General features: G+C 37.5%; 2 protein-coding genes across 2 annotated transcripts in view; one reads left to right on the top strand and one right to left on the bottom strand.

Moving 5' to 3' along the window:
• Positions 1-23,546, bottom strand: part of LOC100547360 (autophagy protein 5) — a 28,463-nt gene extending 4,917 nt beyond the window's left edge. Inside the window, exons 1-4 of the mRNA XM_010707540.3 lie at positions 23,022-23,546; positions 18,275-18,402; positions 12,607-12,685; positions 5,998-6,160 (exon numbers count right to left, since the gene is read on the bottom strand). Of these exons, the coding sequence (XP_010705842.1) occupies positions 5,998-6,160; positions 12,607-12,685; positions 18,275-18,402; positions 23,022-23,129 (478 nt within the window). The 5' untranslated portion in view covers positions 23,130-23,546. The remainder of the gene's footprint in view (positions 1-5,997; positions 6,161-12,606; positions 12,686-18,274; positions 18,403-23,021) is intronic.
• The window catches only part of PRDM1 (PR/SET domain 1), a 690,597-nt gene that overhangs the window by 653,340 nt on the left and 13,675 nt on the right, over positions 1-23,582 (top strand).

The raw sequence follows: 23,582 nt of genomic DNA, 5'->3' as shown, positions 1-23,582 counted from the left end.
TATATATATACATAGGGAGTAACTGTTTACTTAATGTGACAGAAGCTAGCAACAGAACTGTGGAAATATTTTTCATGTCATAGATAGTAAAGTACAACACTGAACATTAATTTATGCATCTGAGGTTGCCATGATTTTACTTTATAATTCAAGAACAGTCAATACTCATAAAAGTATCTCACTAGGATGATTTGCCCAGAAGTTCTAGGCATCCTCCAAGTTCTCACTGAGTTGGAGTGTTATTACATAATACCATGAAAAAGCAGTAAAGACTGTAAAATTTGAAAGCCAAGAGCAAATGAATTGGTCTGCCCATTCTAAACAAATAAGCCATGAAATCACAGCACAAGTATGCTAACTAACTCAAGTACTAGCAATAATAAAGTACAGTGGATATGGTATTCAGTGTTGGCTACTGGCATCTGTAAAACCTTTTAGTATTATTATCATCTAAATTAAATTAATTCAGCTCATCTTGCCTGCATGTAACTACACCACCAGTGTCAGAAGAATTAGGAGAAACTGCATGTACTATTAGCTGTAAATTCTAGTCAAAAATAATAATTCATAAGCCACAGGGTAAGATGAACTATGGATTAAACCCAAGGAAAAAAGGGAGGGGACCTCTCCCCCAACATTATACAGTTGGGTTTGAGACAAGCATGCTTCATGTGCATATTCTTATGCTATATTTTTTCCATTAGTTCTCAAATAAAAGTAGCATTCTAAAGACAACTGAAGATTCAAAGCATATTGCTTAATCTTTGCAGGTTAGCAGGACATTTTGAAAGCTGTATGACAAAGCTGCATTTGGGGTCTGAGAGACAATGCGGTATGTGAAAAGGGCTTGCCTTCCCCTTTCTCCACAAAGGAGCCACACCTTACCAACATTCTTTTCACTTATTAAACATCCTCCCTACACAGAAGTTTCACTAACTATGCTGTTTCCTCAATACTATCTCCCTTCTTTTCTAGGTCATCAATTTATCTGGCAGAAAGTAGTCCCTTTTGTTCCTAACTTCTTCCTATTATTCGTATGTAGAAACACATACTTCCTACTTAAGCTTTCTTTGCAGCCTAAAAGTGGGAGATCTGAGCACATATTGTGACTTAAACTGAAAAGAAAGTACTGCTGACTATTAAACAAAAAAACAATCATCTTTGAAACACAACTCGCAGGCTAGATAAAAACAGAACAGCAAGGCTTGTCACAGACTTCCCCGGATTAGTCAATGTTTAAATGACTCTTGACAATTTTACTCATCCCCAGTCTTCTGGACCAAATCCAGACAGCCTGCATACTTCAAACAAAATGAAGTCTGCTCTTTAGAGATGGTCTACTTAGACATTTGGTTAGACTTGTGCCTCCATCTGCATACTTCAGGAAATGAAATTCTTTTCAGGGAGAAGGTGCAATGAAGAAAACAGAAGGCAGTTCAAAAGAAATAAAAAAAGAGGTTCGGTATCACTTTTATCTAATTAAAATAGCACTGGGAGGCGGGTGGGCTGACAGTTTAGAACCACAATACTGCACTTTTGGGGGTGCATCACTAGGTTAGTCGTTTATGCACACAGAGTATCAAGCCAGTAAATGCTACAGAACTAATGCTGAAGTCAGTAACAATCCACTATCACAAAAAGCAAAACACATCACCTCCCCAGAACATCCCAAGGAAGGCCTGCTCAGATGCATCTGATTCATTCTGCTAGTCTATCCTGACTGAATCTAGCCAGGTTAGTCAGCCCCAGCTCAACACCAATACAGTTCTGGGCAGAGCTCTTCAAATCCCTAGTGAAAGCCAGGCTGTTCCAAGCACCAGCAGTCTCACTGTTCAGTGTATGTTATGCCCTCTTAACTCCAAAATAAGCAGCTAGTGACAATTACTATAAGAAAAAATAAGCACTTCAAGAGAATTTTAATGACCAGCCCAGAAAGGTAATGATCTGCTTTTTTTTTAATCCTCTTAAACGATACACACAGGTTTTCAAAGAACAACAGTTGTTCTGTCTTTCTGAAGTTAAACAGATCTCTGCAAACAGAACATTACATTTTGGTAGAGATAAAGGGAAGAAAAAAAACGATGGCTTTGTGATGTGAAAATTAAGGGCTTGTTCATTCATTCTCTTGCTAATTTTTTGAAGGTTTTCTAAGTATATATTGCCTAATTTACGTTTCAGATGATAAGTTATGATGACATTTCTTCAGTTACCTACACATGCTTATCATCTTAGTCTGAGGTAAAGAATAGCGTCAACTTTCATTGGTTCTTTACAAGAAAAAACACATACACATCAGACCTGTGAGCCATGCAGCACAAAAGATACCGATAAGGTACGACAGTTTCACTCTCTGGGAGCTCCTATTTTGAAGTTTGAATGTGATAACCCAGTAATACATGACTTACAGTCCTAAATGAAAAAAAAAACAACAACAACACAGGACTGCTTCAAATAAGAAACTGAGAAATAAAGAAAACATAGGTCCCATTCTGTCTGTAAGGTAAGAAAAATATCACATGAATTTAAAAACTAAATATTGCATATTTTGAATGCTCATAGAACTTTTCTTCTTTAGTAAGAACAATTCAACATGGCCATACATTCATATCGTAGGCAAACCCTACAGTATGAATAAGCATTACATTTTTTTTCCACAATATTTTCAGCAAAATGACTTCATTATATTTTATAAAATATAAAGAAGTCTTAAAAGTGGTCATGAGATTTTACTGTTCATTTTACCCACTCATGCATCTGAAACACCAAGTCCAGCTTTTACCAGCTATAAAGGATGCCTGTGAAAACTTCAGGGTATGGCTGCTTCTCTATACACATCTGATGAAAAGCAGCTGTGCTGACTCCAAAAACCTTCTTTTATCAGAACTATTATATACTGAAAGTTATAGACGGTAATTCTTTGAACCATGCAAGAAACACAGCTCTCACACTAAAAAGAACTGAAATCTCATTTGTTTGATCCTAAGTCATCATTAGGCCCACAGTCTGAATATTTCAAAGCAGAGTGCCTTTATTTTTCTACCACAAAAGGCCAGAAGAAACAGCCACCCACTTGAAAATCCTCTTTACCCATGATAAAAAGAGCCATAACATTATTATAGCAAGAACAGTAGTAACATTTTCCATCATTTCTGACCAAGGAATTTCAGCAATTCTTACAAAGGAGCAGAGGTCAATGTAGCTACATACCCTGCCTTTATTGCTTCCCTACTACATTCAGGCATCCATGATACTAGTCAAAATTAGGACAGCACAGATGCACTCGTTCCAAAGAAGTGCTCTAGCTAAGGAAATATCTGCTTTAAGGACAAAAAAATTCAACTAACTGAAGTCTGAGGAACAAGAAAAACCAGCTCAACCAATAGGCAGAAAATTACCTACTTAATTTAGTAGCAGACTGATACAAAACCAGAACTAGTGGAAGGGGGGAAATAAAAGGTGTTAGGAATACCTATCAGTTGTTACCAGCTACAAATTCACTATCACAGCTCTGTAGATGCCCCTTTTAGGAAGCCTACGGACACTGGAGAAGTTTATCATGCTAGTTTATCATACTGCTCTAGTACTTTCTTCTCAGCAGAAATATTTATATCAAATTATATTTGGTTATTACACTTCCTGAAAAAAGCAAAAAAGGATTCTTTTTCCAAAAAACCAAGTTTAATACTGAAATAACATATCCTGTAAACACTGCAATCGATCACTAAACAGAGTAACACTTCCTATATTTAAGCAAAGAAGGAAATTTTTTGAAGTTTCATAGAAACAAACCCTGTAGATGTATCATAATTTACAAGGCAGTTATCGCAAATGCTACTTTCTTTTCTTTTTTGTGGTGATTCTTTCTTTTTTCACAAAGAGATTTAAAATTATTACATCTCAAACGAAAGCCTATAAAAACATTCTGAAAAGTATAACGTGCTTAAAAAGAGTTTTCTTGGTTTCACAAGCTTTTCTTGTTTCTTTTTTATGAAGATCTGAGAAATTAAAATTAGCATTTGAAAGTATTCAAAAGATTGTTTAAACTTCACATTTAGGTGTCAGATTCCACAGGTGCGAATTCTCACTAAATACAGTGAAACCTTCCTAAATACAGTTCAGTTTTGCTAAGCAACCTCTGTTCTTAAGCAACAGTAAAATCCAGTTTGCCAAGAACTGAAGATAGACAAATAATCAACTAAAAGAGTCTGAGATGAGTACAGAAGGAAAACCCTGTCTACTTGTTCTCTTACTTTACAATATTGAAGGTATCCATTAGAGGTTCTATAATTTCTGCTTAAATAAAGAGTCTTAACTCATACTATTTCTTTGTGCAGTTATCTGTTCTGCCATTAACACAGTTCACTCACATTAGAGATCTTGTGGCTTCAACTGTAACAAGCGTTAATATAAAGAGCACAAAGTGTGCTGCTGCAAACATACCAGCAACAGGACTAAGGGACAGGATTTCATTTTCAGTAAAGTTAGTAGTTCTCAATATAGAAAAGTATGCTGGCACAGCATTTTGCTTCTCTTGAACTGAACTGCTTGCAAGACAAATGCTACTGCATCAGAATAGAGTTTTCTTACAGAATTATATATAAAAAAAATGCAGTTTTGATTGACTTGTGACTATATAGGCTTTAGGGAAATGTATTTTCTTATGGATTCTTACTCCATAAGAAACACTTCATTTACTCATATACTCATTGTTGTAAATTTACATCAGTCAGTTTGCTATCAATATCTACACAAAGCAATCTCACAAGAAGTTGAAGTATTTTGAATTGAAGCAGATTAAATGCATTTTTACCCAAGACGTTTTACACGTACGTAATGCAACTCTCAAGATCTTATTAGGCAAAATGTCAAGTTAAGATAACCCTTCAATTTCTAACTCTGCTTCAATTAAATCACTATCAGAAACCAGAGTTTCCAAGTAAGCACTTAAACTTCAAAATTATTAAAGAAGAAAAAAAAATTTGAAAACCCACACATTAATTAAAAAAACATACCAAATCCAAAATAATTTGACACCTTGCTGTCTAAAGCAAACACATACCTCAAAACTTCTTGCATTCAGAGGTTTTCCTGTTCTATTTAATTTTAACACACAAAATCACAGAACCATAGAGGCTGGAAGGGACCTCTAGAGATCATTTAGTCCAACTCCCCTGCCAAAGCAAGCTCCCTAGACCAGGTTGCACAGAGGAAGAAGTCAATTCTGTTTAGTATCTCAACATAGTTAAATGTGTTAACCCTTAAATCTTCCATAAATCTACCAGTAATTATCTAATAACTTCAGAGATAAGGAAAACATACTGAAAATTATTTTACCAGCCAGTAGCTTCTGAAACCTATACACAACTTTTCAACCTACAGGCCTCTGAGAACCATGATAAGTAGGAAGAGACGCTGAAATGATGTTATGTTTCACGCTGTGATATAAATTCACACTCTCTGTTTAAAGAAAGGGCATTAATTTTATAATGTTCTGTTCTGAACTATTTTGCTGATTTTTTTCCAAGTCAATGCTCACCAATGAAAGACCTTTGTGAAAGCCACAGTAATACCAAGAATAAAAGCTAAAATTTGGCAAGGGTGGAGGAGTAAAATTATTAATTTTATTTATAATGTGTTTATCAAAGTCCACATCTATTGCCTATCAATGGCAATTTGTAAACATAAGTTAGAGGAGAGCTATTTCTCTTTTACAATATAAGATAGCTCCAGGTGAACACCACTTATACCCAGGTGTGACCATCGGTTACAGAAAACTACACTAAATATTTTGTTGCTGGTTTTGTTTTGTTTAAACAGTCGTAACTCAACTCAATTCATGACGCAATTCAAGTTACTTGAATACCCCAAGCTAACTTTTGGGCTATCATACAATCACTGTTCTTTTTTAGTAAAATAGATCTTTTCCATGACATTACTTAAACATATTTATTAGCATGGTAGTACTAAACATAATTAATATTTGATGCAGTGTATTACCATTCTGTAACCCCATCCACAGTTGCTTATGATCCTTTTTTTGCATCTCATTGATGACTTGACTTTTGTGCTTTAAAGCATCTGCTTCTTTTATACAAGCCATAAAATGAGCTTCAATCACATCCTTAGAATGGCAGTGCAGAAGATCCTTTTCCGGAAAATTCTACAAAGAGAAAGACAGATCAAGAGAAATAAATGTATCACAGACCTCAGAAGTTGAAGAATAAAAGATTATTTTAATCTGCTTTATATTTATACAACAGAAACAGACTGCAACTTTCTACTTAGTAAAGATAACATCTATTTTTTTTTACTGATGAAAGAAAGGTTTAGCAGTGAAAAATGTTCAAAAAAAAATTAAAGTTGAACAATTTTCTGTAAAACTAGAAATTACTCTAAACTGCTCAACCTCAATTTGAACATTTCAATACATAGGTGCATGTATTTAGTCCCTTACCTACCTTTCAAATTCAGGAAAGTGTTTTAATATGCTTTCAAGCATATGTTCAATTCTCTAGCAATTCTTACCACTTCTCAATGAAGTTTATGTAGAGAAGTTTCCTCCAATTATCATCATCCACATGTATGAATTACAGCATACAGGTCATCAGCAAACATTTATTCTCAAAGATGCTGGAAAGCCTTGTCCAATTTTACTTAATACACGTGTTTATTGTTAGACTGCGTAACATGATTCCATGTCCTTTTTATTTCATTAGCATTGGAGCAGAGCATTCAACATTGCAAATGTACAATTTTTACTCAGCATGTGATAACTACCTTTCTAATTCATTTACTAAGAAAGTATAGCATTAATCTTGTTAGATCAGGTACAAATCAGACGCCTTTGGATATTAACTATTCAGAAGTATAGGTATAGGCGTAGTTTTTCTGCTATTGACAGCATCATTTGCCATCTTAAAATACAAGCACTTAATATCACAAATCCGTTATTTGGATTTGTTAAGTTTAAAAACCCTGCATGTTTTATCCCCTCCATATCCACTCCCTTTTCACAGTTGCTTATTGACTACACTGAACAGCACAACCCCTAGAATCAAACCAAAGTGGCATAATTAGTACTCCCCTTATAACATGGGCTTGCCACGTACTTCTACATTTTTATTTCTCATCTCTTACTCTACAACGGTCTCTTTCCTCTTAACCCATTAGAAATAAGCTGTTTAAAAAAGAAGATTTTGGAAGGACTGTCAAAACCATTTTGGAAATGCATGTAATAGGAGATTTTTTTTTAAAAAGGGCTTTTTTTTTACAACAGAGTTAACAAGTCACAGTAGGAACAATATTCTACTGGAGAAACCCTTACCTTTCCTCCTCTTTTAACAGCTAGCAATATGAAAAAGAGTTGGGGATAGCCTTACCTAGAAAGATAAGAACAACAGTACCCCCTTCATTAGATTATTGAAGAGAGTTTAGAGTTTCCATCAAAATGGGCTCCATCAGAAGAGGGGTGGCCAGCAGGGACAGGGAGGTAATTGTCCCCCTCTACTCTGCTCTTGTAGGGCCCCATCTGGAGTACTGTGTCCAAGTGTGGAGCCCCCAGTATAAAAAAGACAGGGAGCAGTTGGAGAAGGTCCACAGGAGGGCCACGAAGATGATAGGGGACTGGAGCACCTCCCCTGTGAAAACAGGCTGAGGGAGCTGAGCTTGTTCAGCTTGGAGAAAAAAAGGCTGCGGGGTGCATTCAGCATTTCAATACCTAAAGGGGACCTACAGAGGGGAGGGGGATCAACTCTTTGAAAGGGTTGATAACTGCAGGATGAGGGAAAATGGTTTTAAGTTGAGGGAGGGAGGATTTAGGTTGGACGTCAGGGGGAAGTTCTTTACAGAGAGAGTAGTGAAGTGCTGGAACAGGCTGCCCAGAGAGGTTGTGGATGCCCCGTCCCTGGAGGTGTTCAAGGCCAGACTGGATGGGGCCCTGGGCAGCCTGGTCTACTATTAAATGGGGAGGTTGGTGGCCCTGCATGTGGCAGGGGGGTTTCATGATCCTTGAGGTCCCTTCCAACCCGGGCCATTCTGTGATTCTATTTCTGAATTACAGACTGGTAGGGTTGGCAAGGATCTCTGAGTCCATCTAGTGCAACCCCTGTTTGATCAGGGACACCCAGAGCAGGATGCCCAGGCCCATGTCCAGGTGATTTTGAAGATCTCCAAGGAGGAGACTCCACAGACTCCCTGAGAAATCTGTGTCAGTGTTCTGTCATCTGCACAGCACAATAGTATCTCCTGGTGTTCCAGTCTGTACCCACTGGGCACCACGAAAAAAGACTGGCTCCATTCTCACTGCATCCTCCCTTCAAGTATTAACAAATATGGGAAAGATCTTTCCCCCAAATTCTTCCCTTCTCTATGCCTAGTATTTCACACAGTGTTTTCTCTATGACATGAAACCCTGACTCTGGGATCTGTGCATCAAGAAGATTATCTTCCAAAACCACAAGTGCAATAGGAAGAGAAGACTGCCAATTTCTTTCTCCTGAAAGAACACACAGTTTGGTATCTAACTTGACAAAGAAGTACTACTGTTAATTCAGACCAATGGACACAGAGCTGACTAGAAAACAGGATATAGATAAAGCTTGTTTCTCATATGGGTATGGCCAAGTACAAAGACATCAGAGGAGATGAGCAAGAAATGAAAGTTCTTTCCAGAGCAAAGCTCACTCTCTTTCTCTCCTTCAATGCTGAGCGTCTAAGCTTAATGGGTTCCAAGATGAATGGAACACATTACTGGGATTGTTATTTGCCTGCTGACATCTGCAAGAGCCTGTAAAATACTTCTAGAAGTTTAGCTAACTTGTTCAAATGAAGTATATTCTGGTAACCAATCCAAAAGAAAAGAACAATCAGAAATATTACATTTCAAGATCAAAAAGTTCTTTACGTGCAAGAATTCAAAGCAAGACACCAGCATCCCTCAAAAAAGATGAAAGAACAAACATACCTAAGCCAAGTAATATGGGAACCTACAAACTGACTTCCACAGTTTAAAGTTTAAGGTTTAGCTAGCTTTGAGAAAACAACAAATTCAAGAACTATTTCGTTACACGTGTCTAAGTATTGAACTGCCAGGTCAGATATTCAAGTTTTCCCACAGACAAAGATCTCCATGCTGATTTTCCTTCAATGAATTTCAAAAGACAGCAAATGTCACTCCTTGGGAATGTGTTTTAAGATACACTGTGGTTTACAGAACAGCAAGGAGATATTTAAAACTGATCAAAAGAAGCTGAACTAGTAGAAAGTACAAAGGTGTAAGAATTCACTTTCCCAGCTTGTAAGTGGTAAGACACTGGAAGACATTCCCATGATCTTGGCGCTGTCTCTTTTCCTTCAGATGAAAAACACTGGCACATTTCTATTCAGGACTGCGAGTAGAAGCTGAAAAACTTGAGCACAGAAGAGGTAACATATAACAACACGGCTACACCTACTAGAGACATACTAAATTTTACTTACATCAGACTGCCAACATAAAATATGATATCCTCACTTATATAAAACAGGGCACAGAAGAAGAAAGTTTTGCAGTTAAATACGTAACACATTCTCGTTTGTTTTTAAGTTCTACTTGCCTATACAGGAAATAGTGAAATGTAAATAACTTGACTCAGTTCCCTGAAGAAACAGACAATCATAAACAAGCTGGTAGTCACCTGTGGTTATGCAACTATGAGATTTGCAAAAAGCTTTAAGAGATCTCACTGGCAGCTTTAATTGAAATACTCCTATTACTGATGTCCTATTCCCTCTATGTCCTATGTCTGTAGAAGACAGGCTATTAAGAGTTGACCAGGATTGTCTTAGAAAGCTAACGTACTGCTGGTTTTGCTTCATGTATCAGTAGATATCTACAGTATAATTTTAGTCATAAAGAGGAAAGTATCATCTGTACAGACAGAAGCATTAAGAAACTTCTCACATAAAACTGTTCCAAAACCATAGCAGGAAATTTCATCAGTCTGGTTTCGTAACTCCATTCCACCCAGACTTATGTATCAGTTCCAGTTCACAAAACACCTGTTTATACAGTGACAGTCAGTATTAGGCTTATTTTTTTTTTATTATTTTTTTAAATTACACCAATAATACAGCATTAAGGTCATAAAGAACATATCCAGAGGCAGTGGAACGGTCCATGTGTTTGTGTTTAGTTACCATCAGCAGTCCTTCCTTTGAGAAAATTTTGTTTTTTAAGAAAAAAAACAAAACCTACACATCATGTATACTACTGGTTTTCACAATGTCTCCTAACAGTTCTATAATTTATGTACTACATGGCAAAGCACTTCTTTTTCAGTCCAGACTCTATTTTGAATTAACAAAACCAAGAATGGAAGACAGCTGATGCTATACAAAAGCAGATGGAGCTTCTCTACAATAGGTGGTGTGTGGAAAAGCAAGGGCCAGCAGGTAAGGGCTTCAGCAGAGGAAAGTTGTTTGCCTTTCACCTGGCATATCTGATTTACCAACCTCTTCTAGAGACAGCATTTCCAGAGCAGTTCATCACCTCCTGCCAACTACTCAAAATCCAGAGAGCTGGTTACCACACTGAGAACATACATAATGCTATGCATGCTGAACTTAATGGAAAAGGATAAAAGTTTCCCTCTTCTCCATAAAGCCACAACTTGGTAACAGAAGCAACTTCCTAGACTACAGTATCACAGGATTCTCAGATGTTAATACTCTGTTCAGGTACATCAACTATGACTAAGGCAACTACAGTTCAGTTTTAGTAGAGATATAAATCAATGATGTCTTGTTGCATACCAGTAGCAGACACAAATAAATTGTTTCTTCAACAAGGAATATTTTTGTTCTTTATTTGACTGCATACTTTTGTAAAAGAAATGAAAAGCCATGACAGCAAAAATTAAAGCATGGAAAAATCTAACAGTAGCTAAAATAAATAAAATATATGGTTCTTTGAAGAGTAACTACACACAGATGAAAAGAATAATCCAGGCAGCAATCCCCTAGACTCTTTAAACTGTAAAGAATTAAAACACATGAAAATGCCATCAACATTTTGACATACTTTGATACATTCTGGTTATGTTTTACTGTAAGCATTAAGGTGGGCTAATTTAAACAAGCTTTCAAGTTACATCAAAAACAAGAAAAGAGATTAAGCAGGTGCTTAATCCAAGGTGTTACGTTTTTAAAAACTAAGTTAGAAAAACTTCTAAAATAATACTTCTTTAGCAGTAAATTATTTCCACTGATCTTTCATGCATCCCTTTGAGAAAAACTCAAATTAGCTGATCTCTGGGCAAGAAGCAATACAAGGACAGTTGAAATCAGCTTTCATTAGTACATGAAACTGAAATTCATTGCGGTGCTGCAATTCATTTCTCAAGGCAGTTCTACTTCAGGATGGCAACATCCTCTCCTTGTTACTGTTAGTCTTCCAGTGCTCTCAGGATGTGCAACAATTAAATCACAATCTATGAAACTATACACCCTACAGTTTCTTCAAAACAGCTTGGAAGTTTCTTTACCCCACCCCTCTTTGACATATATCAAAAGTGTAGCAATTATAATCGTTTCAAAAACATCTCTTTCTTTACATTCATTCACTTTCAATGTTTCAACATGCAAAATTATATATCCTAAGAACAATTATTCATCATAAGAAAACACAATTCCAGTGTATACTTCAAAAATAAATCACACTACTGCTACTAGAAAGATCATTTACAAAAGAGAGGAATAGTTTGAATGAAAACATTCAATAACGCTGCTTCCCGGTATGCCTCCAGTATGCTCAAATCTCACACACTGAAGTCAAGCTTATTAATTTAGTGCTTTCCTTTGTACATTTTCCTATTTTATTGTCTCTTTTATACTTTACAACAACAACAAACCAACATTTCATAGTTAAAAATAATGATTTCTGCTTGTGCTTCTCACTTCAAAACATACCTGGCACCACCTTCTCAATGCATTTCAGAGCATGAAAGAATCTGGCACAAGTACTTTTCTGAGCAAAGATCAGTAGTGCCATGAAGTCATACCTAATGGTTTTACAATGCGTAATCAAAGTAACGTCTCTCCTGTGACTAAACTGTCACAAGACCAAACCCATTTCACTCAGTTCTCTCAGGGGGACCCACATGAAGTACAACTTCAAAGAATGACAGCAACTCCCTGACTTCAAGGATTTCTGCAGTATCTCATATCTATGTTAATGTGCCCAAAGGGATGAGCACTTCTTAATCTTCCAAGTCTTCAGTCAACTTGAATTGACTGAATTAAAAATGTTACAGAAAGTTCTTCCTTTTTATCCACTCAACTGCACTGATGCAATCTCATAACTTAACTTGAAAAACAATTTGGGATTTTCAGATTATAACAGAATCGTTTTTAAAAGGTCATTTTGAAAGCACACACAAGCTCATGGAAAAAAACTGTAGATTTTCATGAAATTTTAGCTGTTTCCTGAGGAACAAACATTCTCATCAGAAAGTCCAACCATCTACCTGTTTGTAAAATAAGAACAATTATGAACATTTTTCGTAACTTCTGAATTTCATGTAATCCTGTGCTCAGTTGTTCTTAATCTAAGGTGTATTTCAATTTTACCTTGAAATGCACTGTGATGCTCCAAGGAAGGGCTGTATTTGATGCGTGCAAATCAAACAGCAAACCAATTGGGTAATGCCTAGAAAATTAAAAGATTAAATGAACATAGAAACTGTGCATTTAATTCTACATACAACAGTTAGAATATCTACATAAATAAATTAGCTGCTTTCTTTCCACAGTTCGAGTTCATTTTTGTTTATTCAGAGAAAAAGTTTACATAAACAGGTATAATTGACTTACAGTTCACAGTAAAAATCAGGCCTGGAATTCACATATTCACATATTCAAAACCAGTCGTCTTAATGCTATGCCCATAAAACATTTCTAGCATTACAAGTGCATAAGCAGCCTACAGCTGCCCTGTGAAACCCTTCCGAATAGTATTTTCAGTTAGGAAGCTCAACATTAACATTAGTCATTCTGACAGAACTTGTTCAGACATTTGAAAAACTAAATGATTTATCTGTAGAAAAGATGAAAAGGAAAAACAAATGGTGATCTCTTCATCTTTACTATCAAATCAAGGGGAGGAAAACTAGATTAGAGTTTTGAATTTCAATGGTATTCTCAACTGGAGAACACATACAAATCTGCCCTCTCCAAATATTCATTTTTGTCTGGTAACTTCATCCCTTTTAAATTCATTAGAAGATGCAGTCTCCAGCAATGCAAATTACATATATCACATACATAAAACTTCCAGCTATTTTGAAAAGCTCTGTTCTCTTTTCTTTCAAAAGAAAAAAAAAATACAACAAATTGAAAAGGCCTCATTAGTTTCCTGATCTTACAAAGATAAACACACTTAGTTGTAAACTCAGCAGCTCCAATAAATTAAAAAGGATTGAACAGAGAACGCAAGTCAAGCAAGAATGAGTTTCAAAAGTTCAGAAAAGCAGTAACAGAATATTACCCTAAAGGCACCTGTGAGAAGCCAATTCTCTCACTTCTAAGCTGTCATAAACAGGGCTTTGGCACCCTCTACTGGTAAATCCATGTAAAACTATGCCAGAAACACAACAGCAAAACTTTAAAAAAGGGCACAATTCTTGAATTTATCTATTGCATTTGGAACTTCTTAAGAAAATAAGGGAAATATACCAAGATCTAGAACTAGTTCTCTCCTTATGGGAGGGATTTGGGGGGGTACAAAGCATACAGATAACATATATGTTCAGATTTATCCAGATTCAGTGGTAAAAACTTGAGCTTTATCACTAAGACATTTTATTAACTGCCAATCATGTATTGAGTTCTTCAGCAGGGTTTCAGCAAAAGTGCTTTTGTAGATACATTAGAAAAAAATCAGATTTCGTTTGATAATTATATGAACATGAAAAAAACCTTCCAAGTTATATATATATGTATGTATGTAATTATATATGTAGAGCTACAAAAGACACCGCACCATTACTGGCCTACATCTATTTTCTATCAAGCACAGATAACAAAATAAACATAATCAAGTTTAAGTGAAATCCTTGTGCTTTGTATAGATTATATAGCATCATAGAATCATTAAGGTTGGAAAAGACCTTCTTGATCATCAAGTGCAACCACAACCCAACCATACTACCCTAACTAACAACCCTCTGCTAAATAATGTCCCTGAGCACCACATCCAAAAGGTTTTTAAACATATCAGGGATGGTGAGTCAACCACCTCCCTAGGGAGCCTATTCCAGCTTAAATATATAAATATATATGCTTCTCATTTTGAAGAGGTCAGCCCTGAAATCACTTTGTTCGCAGCTGAACACCTGAGACTGGAGATGACAGCAGACTGTGAGAAAAATCATTTTCTGTTCTGAAATGAAGTCTTACATTATGAGTAAGGTTCACAACAGGAGTAATTCAGTAATGACAGGTAAGATTCTTCCTTCCTCAAATTCCAGTTTGCGTACTGGCATTTAATCTGAAGCCCACAGAAGCCTTAAGTAATGCCTGTACATAATGCTGTATTTCATTTATTTTTGAGATGCAGTTAGAAGCATATTTTTTAAGAGTCTGTAATTAATAACATGCTACATAAGACCAAAACTATTCTTTGTATTTCCTTCATAATAATGCTGTATTTCTTAATCAAGACAGAGAATTAAGAGAGGCATTAAGAAGGTAATAAAGAAGGGAATAAAAGATGACTTGTCAATTTGTAAATGGGATGAAAAGGAGTAACATTCCTTCAAACTCCATTCTTAAGAGTGCATCTGCCTTGTGTCAAGGATCAGTATTCCCTCATTAAAAATGTTGCATCCAGCAGTACTGTTGTAATGTTGTTTCTGAACCTTTATTTGAAAAACGTTCATTGCAACTAAAGAAATATGCAGATGCTCTCAGGAACCAACAGTAACAGTAACTAAAAAATAATAATTCAAAAACCAAGTATGACTTTAAAGATTTGCTACCACTAAAGAATAGAAAAAAAACAGAACAGCAGCAAAGGGACTCCACAGAAGTATTATTTAACACCCGCCATCCCCTCCCCCCTCACACACAGAAAAATCCCAAAAATAAAAATCAAAAATAGAACTTGTTTCCCCTCAACCCCAACACATGGGATTGGGGAAAATCAAACTGGTCTAAACTGAAGACTATAATTTCTCAACTATAATTTCTAAAAGAAAAAGGAAAAAAAGGGAGTGGGGGAAGGAATACAAAGAAAATGTCTTAGAGACCAAAAGTCTCATTAAAAAAAATGTAGCTAGAATAATGACTGGTTTGGGAAAGCCTTCAGTCTATAGAAGCATAACAGCACTGACTTCTAGCCATTCTCTATTTAATACTGCTTTTGTTATTACACAGAAGGTGGTTTCAAGGTGTGAGAGATGCCCTTGAAAACACAATTTTAAGAACTTTAAGTCCTTTTGAAAGTGACAGATGGGTACTGATCAATGGTGCTCTGGCCCTCTGTCTTTAGCCAGTTCCTAACTGGGCAGGGTAAAGCATCCATTCCACTGGTACCACAGATGTCCCACACAACTGCCAGGCCTTGAGCATAATTCACAGAACGAGGACAGAAACTCCACTGAAGTTGAGCAATTGCACACAATAACGGTCACAACCTACATGGTGCCCTCCCCCAGAATCCACTGAATAAAGTTCCCTTGGTGTATCAGATGCTTCCACTCAGCTTGGGCAGCTGAGAGGTCTCAAGCTGCCAAGAGTGCTTGCGATCTCTCCTGAGGGCTAGAGGAGGCAAAGGTGTTGGCATTGCCTACAGAAGGGATGTGTTGATGGAGGAAGAGCTGTCAATAAGCTGAGCTATGGGAGGCCAGCAGACCACTCAGTGTCAGGGAAGATAGGCCACTGATGGCATCTTCACCAAGGCTTTGCAGAGATGAGACCCTGAATGCTCAGCTGCACAGGTGGGTCTGCAGTCACTGGAGCACCAAATGGAGACTCGCAACGTGAGGAAGACAAGAGGGTATGAGCTCTGGTAACAAAAACCAGGCCTTGCCTCCACTTGCACTTAGTGCTCCAGTGGCAGAAGGTTGAAAGTTCCAAGGAAACTGCAGAGCAGCCTGAACAGCACAACCACACCAAATAGAAAGCAGTAATAGTGATAGGAGATTCACTACTCCTACTCCCAGTCCTAGATGGGACTCAATCTCCACCTGCCTACTTCACAGGAAGGTTTATCTGCAACTTCTTGGCAAGCAGACTAGTAGGTTGTCTGAACTTGGACAACTAGTCCCTGCTGTTCATCCACACGGGTGCAAGTGGTAATTGCTGAAGAGGGGAATCTTGAATGTATTAAAAGTGAAACAACTTCAGGGGCTAGGTGCCATGCCCACAGGTTCACGAAAGAGAAATATTCAAGGGAGACAAATGCATGTCAGTAACTGGTTGTGCAACTCGTGTGGCAAGAGGATTTTAGTTTTTACAATCACAGGACACTCCTTTAGGATAAAGGTCTGCAAGGGAGAGATGGGAAATGCCTAAGCGGGGCAAAAGCATCAGGTTGCCTGGTCTGGTGGCTATCAACTATGAGCATAAGGGCTGTAAATAACAACCCACACTCAATGAGAAATTAATGGACATGGATAGAAAGCTAGTGGCAAAGCTACAAGAGAGATCTTAAAATGAGAAATGAATTACAGAAACGCAGGTGAAGAAGGAGCTTTCCTCCCACCAACAGAAGTTTCTAGCCCTTTCCCAGCTTGGGAGACTACTTTCCAAATCCAGTAAGCAGATTCTGCCAGCATTTCCTTCAATGTAGTTATAGGTTTAAGCTCCTCTAACTGCAGGGTGTCTGAGAGTATTTGATACACTGCAATTTTAATCTATACTGCTATGGAGTCTGCTGACCTCTTCTGGCAACTCCTTATATACAGACCTTCCCCCAGAACACACCTGCAGGGAAGGAACTCATCTTCCTGTGGCCCAACAATCTGATAGGAGGCCTCAGGCAGCACCTGGAACTCCAAACAGGAAGACTTGCACTCTCTTCCAAGATCTTGGTTTGAGTACAGCAGAGCATGAATTTGAAACTGTTTGAAATTTATTCAGTACTCACTGCAAAACTGAAGAGCTGCAGCTGAAAAGACATACACTGTATCCCAGCCAAGTATTACACAAAGCAGATTGCAAGAAAAATGACTTTACAGTGTAGCTAAGTAATTAGAAATACTACAATCAATCACAGAATCAAATATTTGAGTTAGACTAGATGACCTTTAAAGGTCCCTTCCAACTCCTCTTGCAATGAACAGGGACGCCTGCAGCTAGATCAGGTTGCTCAAGAGCCCTTTCCAGCTTGCCTCTGGATGCACCACTCATGGAGACATTCACCACCCCTCTGGGCAGCCCGTTCCAGTGTTTCACTACTCAGTGATGTAACGTTTGCTAATCACAAGACATTCCATGCTACATTCACAGTAATAAAGTGTTCAGTTTTACTTTTGACAGCCAATTTAAAGAAGCTACAACAAAACAGAGCCTAGAAAACACCGCAGCTCTCAGTGTTTTTTTTTTTTAACTCAAGCAGAAAAAATGAAAAAAAAAATCACACTAAAAATGCTGGTATAAAGTACTCAAAAACTAATCAAATAAGACTGTATCAGTGTGATTCTCCAAACCCTTAGGAAAAAAAATGTATTTTTCACAGACCACGTAACACAATAATAACAGAATCACAAGTAATTATTTCAATTAAGTTGAACCGAATTCAATAGAAGTCTACACATAAAATTATCTGTTTTTAAGCACAAATGCATATCACACGAGTGGAAAGTAAGTTTATGCACGTCTTATTGCCTGCGAGCAGAAAATCTAATTCACATTAACACAGAAAAAAAAAGTATTATTTCCAGAGATTTCAGGTGTCTTAAAAATGCAGAATAAACTGAACAGATTTCTTTGGTAATCCTACAGCAAGAGACAGTAAGGCCAAAAATACAGGCATTTCATATTACAATGAGAAGAACAAAAACAGGTGCAGCACAGCCTCTCTTTTATACATAAAGTACAAGCAGAATCATCAGTATTATGCTCAACATTAAACCTTCTTCAGGTTTTCCTCCAATCAACATCTTCCCGATCTTCCTTCTCTTTTGCCTTCTCTGAAACCCAATGAAGTGGTTAAGTTAGGAGAAGTATCGGCACTGCGCTAAACTCATAAAGTCTCCACACAATGAACTGAGTAAAGGCACAAACTTAAACTCACCATTTCAGTGGCGTACCTTCATATTCAAACCAGATCTCATTAACTTCCTCTTGTCTCATAACTTTCTGGAAGTGTTTCTTCACTTTGTCTGTTACCAGCGTCAAGTAGCTTATTCTTGGCAAAAGTAGCTGAAAAAAAGAACAAAAACCAACACATCCTTTAAGTACATGTAAAAATTACTAAATAAATAAAAAGCTGTAAGTTACAGGCTTCCATAACCAAAATTCAGCATTCTATTTTTTCCCTTTAGAAGATTTCTTTTTGACAGTTTTCTTATTAATGGTTAATGAAAAGCTACAAAACTATGCACTTAAAAGTTATATAATAGTACCCAGTAGTCTAACAAAAAAAAAAAGTTAAAACAAGTGCTTAATTCTTTTCATGTAATGGGAGGCAGAGGACTAGAAACTAATTTCTGCTTTTCCCTATTCCAGCAAGTCAAAGAACAAAGGTAACTTTTTCATACAAGCAGATAAAAATACATGTTCAAGCTTCATACTGAATTTAACAAGTGAGTGTGTATCAGCTAACATTCCAAAATCAAAATTACTACAAAATAAATTAAAAACAAAACAAAAACATAACTGAAATCAGTTGCTCGGAGTTTGGTTTGCGAGTGCATTTTGTATTTTCAATAGGTGGCAAATTCTGTTTTCTTAGCCTTAGCTAACATGTTGAATGGCAAATCAAGAGCAATTTATAATTCTTTCAGTATTTAACTTGACCAGCTACTAAAATCATGAAGAACCATAGAACCATTTGTGGTAGATGGGAACTTAAAGCCCATGCAATTCCAACCCTGTGCCACAGGAGGGCTGCCTCCCCTCAGCTCAGCTGCTCAGAGCCCCATCCAACCTGGCCTTGAGCACCTCCAGGATGGGGCACCACAGCTTCTCTGGGCAGCTGTGCCAGTGCCTCACCGCTCTTGGAGTAGAAGATTTCTTTCTTACATCTAATTTAAATCTACTCTGGTCTAGTATTAAATGGGGAGGTTGGTGGCCCTGCATGTGGCAGGGGGGTTGGAGATTCATGATCCTTGAGGTCCCTTCCAACCCTGGCCATTCTGTGATTCTGTGATACACTCTCATAGGAGAAATGGCAATGGTTTCAAACTACCAAGAAAAGTGTCAGTACTTTTTCATTTGAAATAAGACATCATCTTACAGCTTTCCCATGTATTACTTTTTTCCTCTCTGCTGTAATGTTATGTACTCCCCAAAAATGGAACACTGAGTACAGTTTTATTTCTTTTTTTAAACCTGCACCCCCAATCACATTCCCCTTAAAAATACAGTGCTGTGCTCAATAACAAAGGTCAAACAGACTACATCAGTCAGTAAATTGACAGTTGCACTGGACAGTCTGTAAGCATTTCAGTATCTAATGAGAAAAGATTAACCTCACTGCAAAAGAAGATTTTGCTTTGCTTCAGACATTTTAAATGAATTGTTACACCCTGTACAGTTAATCTTACTTCCCAATTAATAATAAAACATGGCTAAGGAATAAAAAAAAAAGATTTTACATACTTATGGAAAAATAAACATTTGGTTTTCCACTGTTATTCATTACTACTGATGCTTCTTGAAGTATTTTCAAGGCCAGGCTGGATGTGGTTCTGGACAGCCTGGTGTAGTGGTTGGCAACCCTGCACATAGCAGGGGGGTTGAAACTAGGTGATCATTGTGGTCCTTTTCAACCCAGGCCAGTCTATGATTATTCTATGATATAATCTCAGTTTAAATCAAAATAACAAAAGAAAACTGTTGAGGGAAAAAAAGAAAACTGAAATAGCGAGTTCTCATTAAATTAAGAAAAAACAGAACGTCAAAACCGTTACAAGGTAAAATGAATGCTTATAGTTTAGTACATGCCATCTACCAAATTACACAAACTGCAATGCCTTCCTTTTGCACATCATGTACTGCTACAGCATTTAATAGCAACAACCTCTACAGAAGGCATTCCTGGTTAAATAAAATGCAACAATTCCTAATGCTTAAGTAAATGCTTGCAATATATTCCTCATATAGAAAGAATACCTGAGCTGCATTAAAAACAAAAACCAAAAACACACAACAAAAAAAAACCAAATCACAACAACAACACACCATTTTGCAGCATGCAAAACATTGTAAAATGCAGAAAATCCAGATTTAACAGGAAGCGGACTGGTTTGATCACCAATGCATCCAGGATAAAGAAATACAGCAACCTAAGCCAGAGTGGCTTTACATTGCTCACCGTTACAGACATTTTAATAGGACAACTCTTTTCACAGTTGGTAAGCATAAAGATCCAGCAAAAGTTAGTCCCCTGTGTCAAGTACCATGCTATGACTGCCTTACTTATTTTGTTCTTCACACCTAATGAATCTCAGCCAATGAGTACTCTGCTTCCAGCATGTGCTGCTTCTGACTTCTTCACTGCACCATGACAAACTGTAAACTACTTTAAAATCAATATTGTAGCCATTTTGAGGACTGAGGAAAAAAGCAGATCATCCAGCAATAAAGGCAGTTCAACCTAGATGTTGTTAACTACACTTCCACTCCAAATGTAAGCTCCATTTTAAAGAAACGTATCTATTGACATATCTATTTGCAGTGTAACTCTGCAGAGACATACCTGGTAGAAAATAATACAGTGCCTTACTTGAGCAGCTGAGTCTTGACGTCACTACTTTCCAAAACGATGAACAAAATCTTTTTAAATTAACTCTGCTATTCCTATACAATGCCACGTTGTGTTACATGCATATATCACCCCTGTGCCGTGCTAATGTATCTAGCAGACGTGACTAAATAGGGTATCCAACTACACCACTCAAACTGAAATGAACTGCAGAGATTCTGGGTTATTTTTCTAACCCCTCAGCTCTTCAGATCTATGTCTTCTCATCTTCATAAAGCAAGTTCATCAGAGCAGAAGCTGTTTTCCTCTTAACACTGTGACACCAGTATTTCCTTTCCATTTACAGAAAACAGACTGGAACACAGAGGTTATATCTACTTCAACAAGCACTGAGGTGTGATAACAGGAGATGTGAAAAGCAGAAAACCTGGTGTCAAGTGCTGGGAATGTTGCTAAATATGCTTGGAGAGGGTTGTTTCAATTCAGCCTCATTTTTATCCCATAAATTGAATATCGATTAGCAGCTAATGCAGACTGATCTCAGGCCCAAAGTATATCTTCAACTTTGTGGGAAAAAGGCTCAGCCTGGGGGCTCTGAAACCATTCTGTGCTAGAAAGCTGGGCACTGTAAGTGGGGAAAAAAAAAGAGAAAAAAAAAAGATCTTCAGAAACATACTCCAGATTGGAACCAACATATTAATGCAGAAGCAAGTTGAAATTACGAGAACTCAACCATGATGTAAAATCTTAAAATGGATCCTTGGTTCCCTCCAGAAGTAAAGCTACGTTATCAGCTCCAACACAATCTGCAAAATGGAGACCCTAAAATTTGAGAATTATTATCTGTTAGTAACTACATTTTGCAGAATGTTAAGCCTTGACATTTTCTGCACAAGCTCAAAGTATAGTAAGAGACACTGCCATCTCTTAGGATTAGGAAGTTTACCACACAGAAGTTAACATGGCTTTAGGGTTTCAGACTGATGTTAAACTGATTAAGACTGCGTGTCTCAATATTAAAACTTGTGCATACTGTATGAGAGTTACATTAGAAGTACATGTATATTTTAAAGAGTTTTAAGTCAGACTGCTCAATAGTTCAAATGCATTTGGCAAACAGTTGAGAGGTAAAAGTACTTCTTTTTCACCAATGGTGCAACTAAGGCATAGAGAGCTAAGCACTATTATTCCTGAATGAAGAGCATTAATGATTTATTAGGTTTCAAAAACACATTAAGCACACAGGTGTATCAATAACTGACTAAATAGAAATGCTATAAATTAAATACTGTTTTATCCAGTAGTATCTTCTATAAAGCATGGAATGAAATATGACAAGATAGAAGGATTTTGGAATCACAAACTCAATACAAGATTTTTTTCTTCCCACATACTTGTTACTTTCCAAAATCGAGTTCCACTGAACCAGCTAACTTCCCCTATCAATCAAATGTCTATAAGATGCAGCAAGGATGAAAACTGCAGAGCACTCTGCAAACTAACAGTCACGTGATTACATAAAGCACTTCAGCTTACAACTCAAACACATCCACCGTCCTTATCTGTATCATCAGCTATCAGTCCAGTCTGATAAGACATCCTTTTTCTACTAGATCTCTCAAACCTACTAGCATTTAAAGAAAACACACAGAAGTTATCCATGAAAGAAAAACTGCAGTCAGTGTTTATGAAATGACGTTATGTGACTAATGTTGTGTTTAAGATAGCACAAAGCTCTAACTGAAGTTACCTGTGCAGTAAGCAATATACAAGTGCTCTCCTCTCTTCTGAAAAATCTTCAAGAACAAACTCATGGTGAGTTTGTACATACAGCCTCTACCTTCCATTTAATTATTCGCTGAACTTTCTCTTAAGTTTTTCAAGATCTTAATTACCCATTATAACTCAATCTCATTGGTAAAACAAATCTAAGTTTTTAACTTACTGAGAAGAAAAATGATTTGCACAGCACGGTCGCAAGGTACTCCCAGAAGGTTCTGGGAATATGAAGAAAAAAGCCTTTTCTACAGTTCTACAGTGTGTGTAACGAACCTAAATGAAGGAAACAGAACCATGGGATCAGATCGTTCACGACCACCATGGTTATACTCACATAATAAGGCTCAGCTTCCCTCTCAGTTATCTCATCCTGATACAGAGTGAAGCAGGTCGGTATGCGCCCAAACCACACATCTCGAAGCACATCTTTGTCATCTGTCATTCTTCCAATGGATGGCGAAGCACATGTAGATCAGTTTGTTTCTTCAGCTGGAACTGAAAGCCCACTCCCCCAGAAGAAAGAAGTCACCACTGCTGCCGAACAAGGCTTTCCCACAACCACACATCTCCACAATAACTGCATCACACTGAACATACGTTTGCACAAAGAATATCCCAAGCTGAAAGGGACCCAGAAGGATCTCCGATTTCAGCTCCTGTCTCCACGCAGCACCGCCCAAAACCCAAACCCTAGCCCTGACAGCATCCTCCCAGTATTTCTAGAATTCCGGCAGCTCGGTGCCGCGACCACTACCCCGAGGAGCCGAGGGGGGTTAAGCCAGAGAGGCCTTCAGCCGTACAGTTCCCCAAGTACAGAGCGCGCAAAGAGCAGGCACGCCGCTTCCCGACCCGCAGCGTGCCCTAGCGCAGGCCCGAGGCCCGAACCCCGCAGCAC

This window comes from Meleagris gallopavo, chromosome 2 (assembly GCF_000146605.3).
Source record: "Meleagris gallopavo isolate NT-WF06-2002-E0010 breed Aviagen turkey brand Nicholas breeding stock chromosome 2, Turkey_5.1, whole genome shotgun sequence".
NCBI lineage: Eukaryota > Metazoa > Chordata > Aves > Galliformes > Phasianidae > Meleagris > Meleagris gallopavo.
This window is presented reverse-complemented; position numbering and strand designations above follow the sequence as displayed.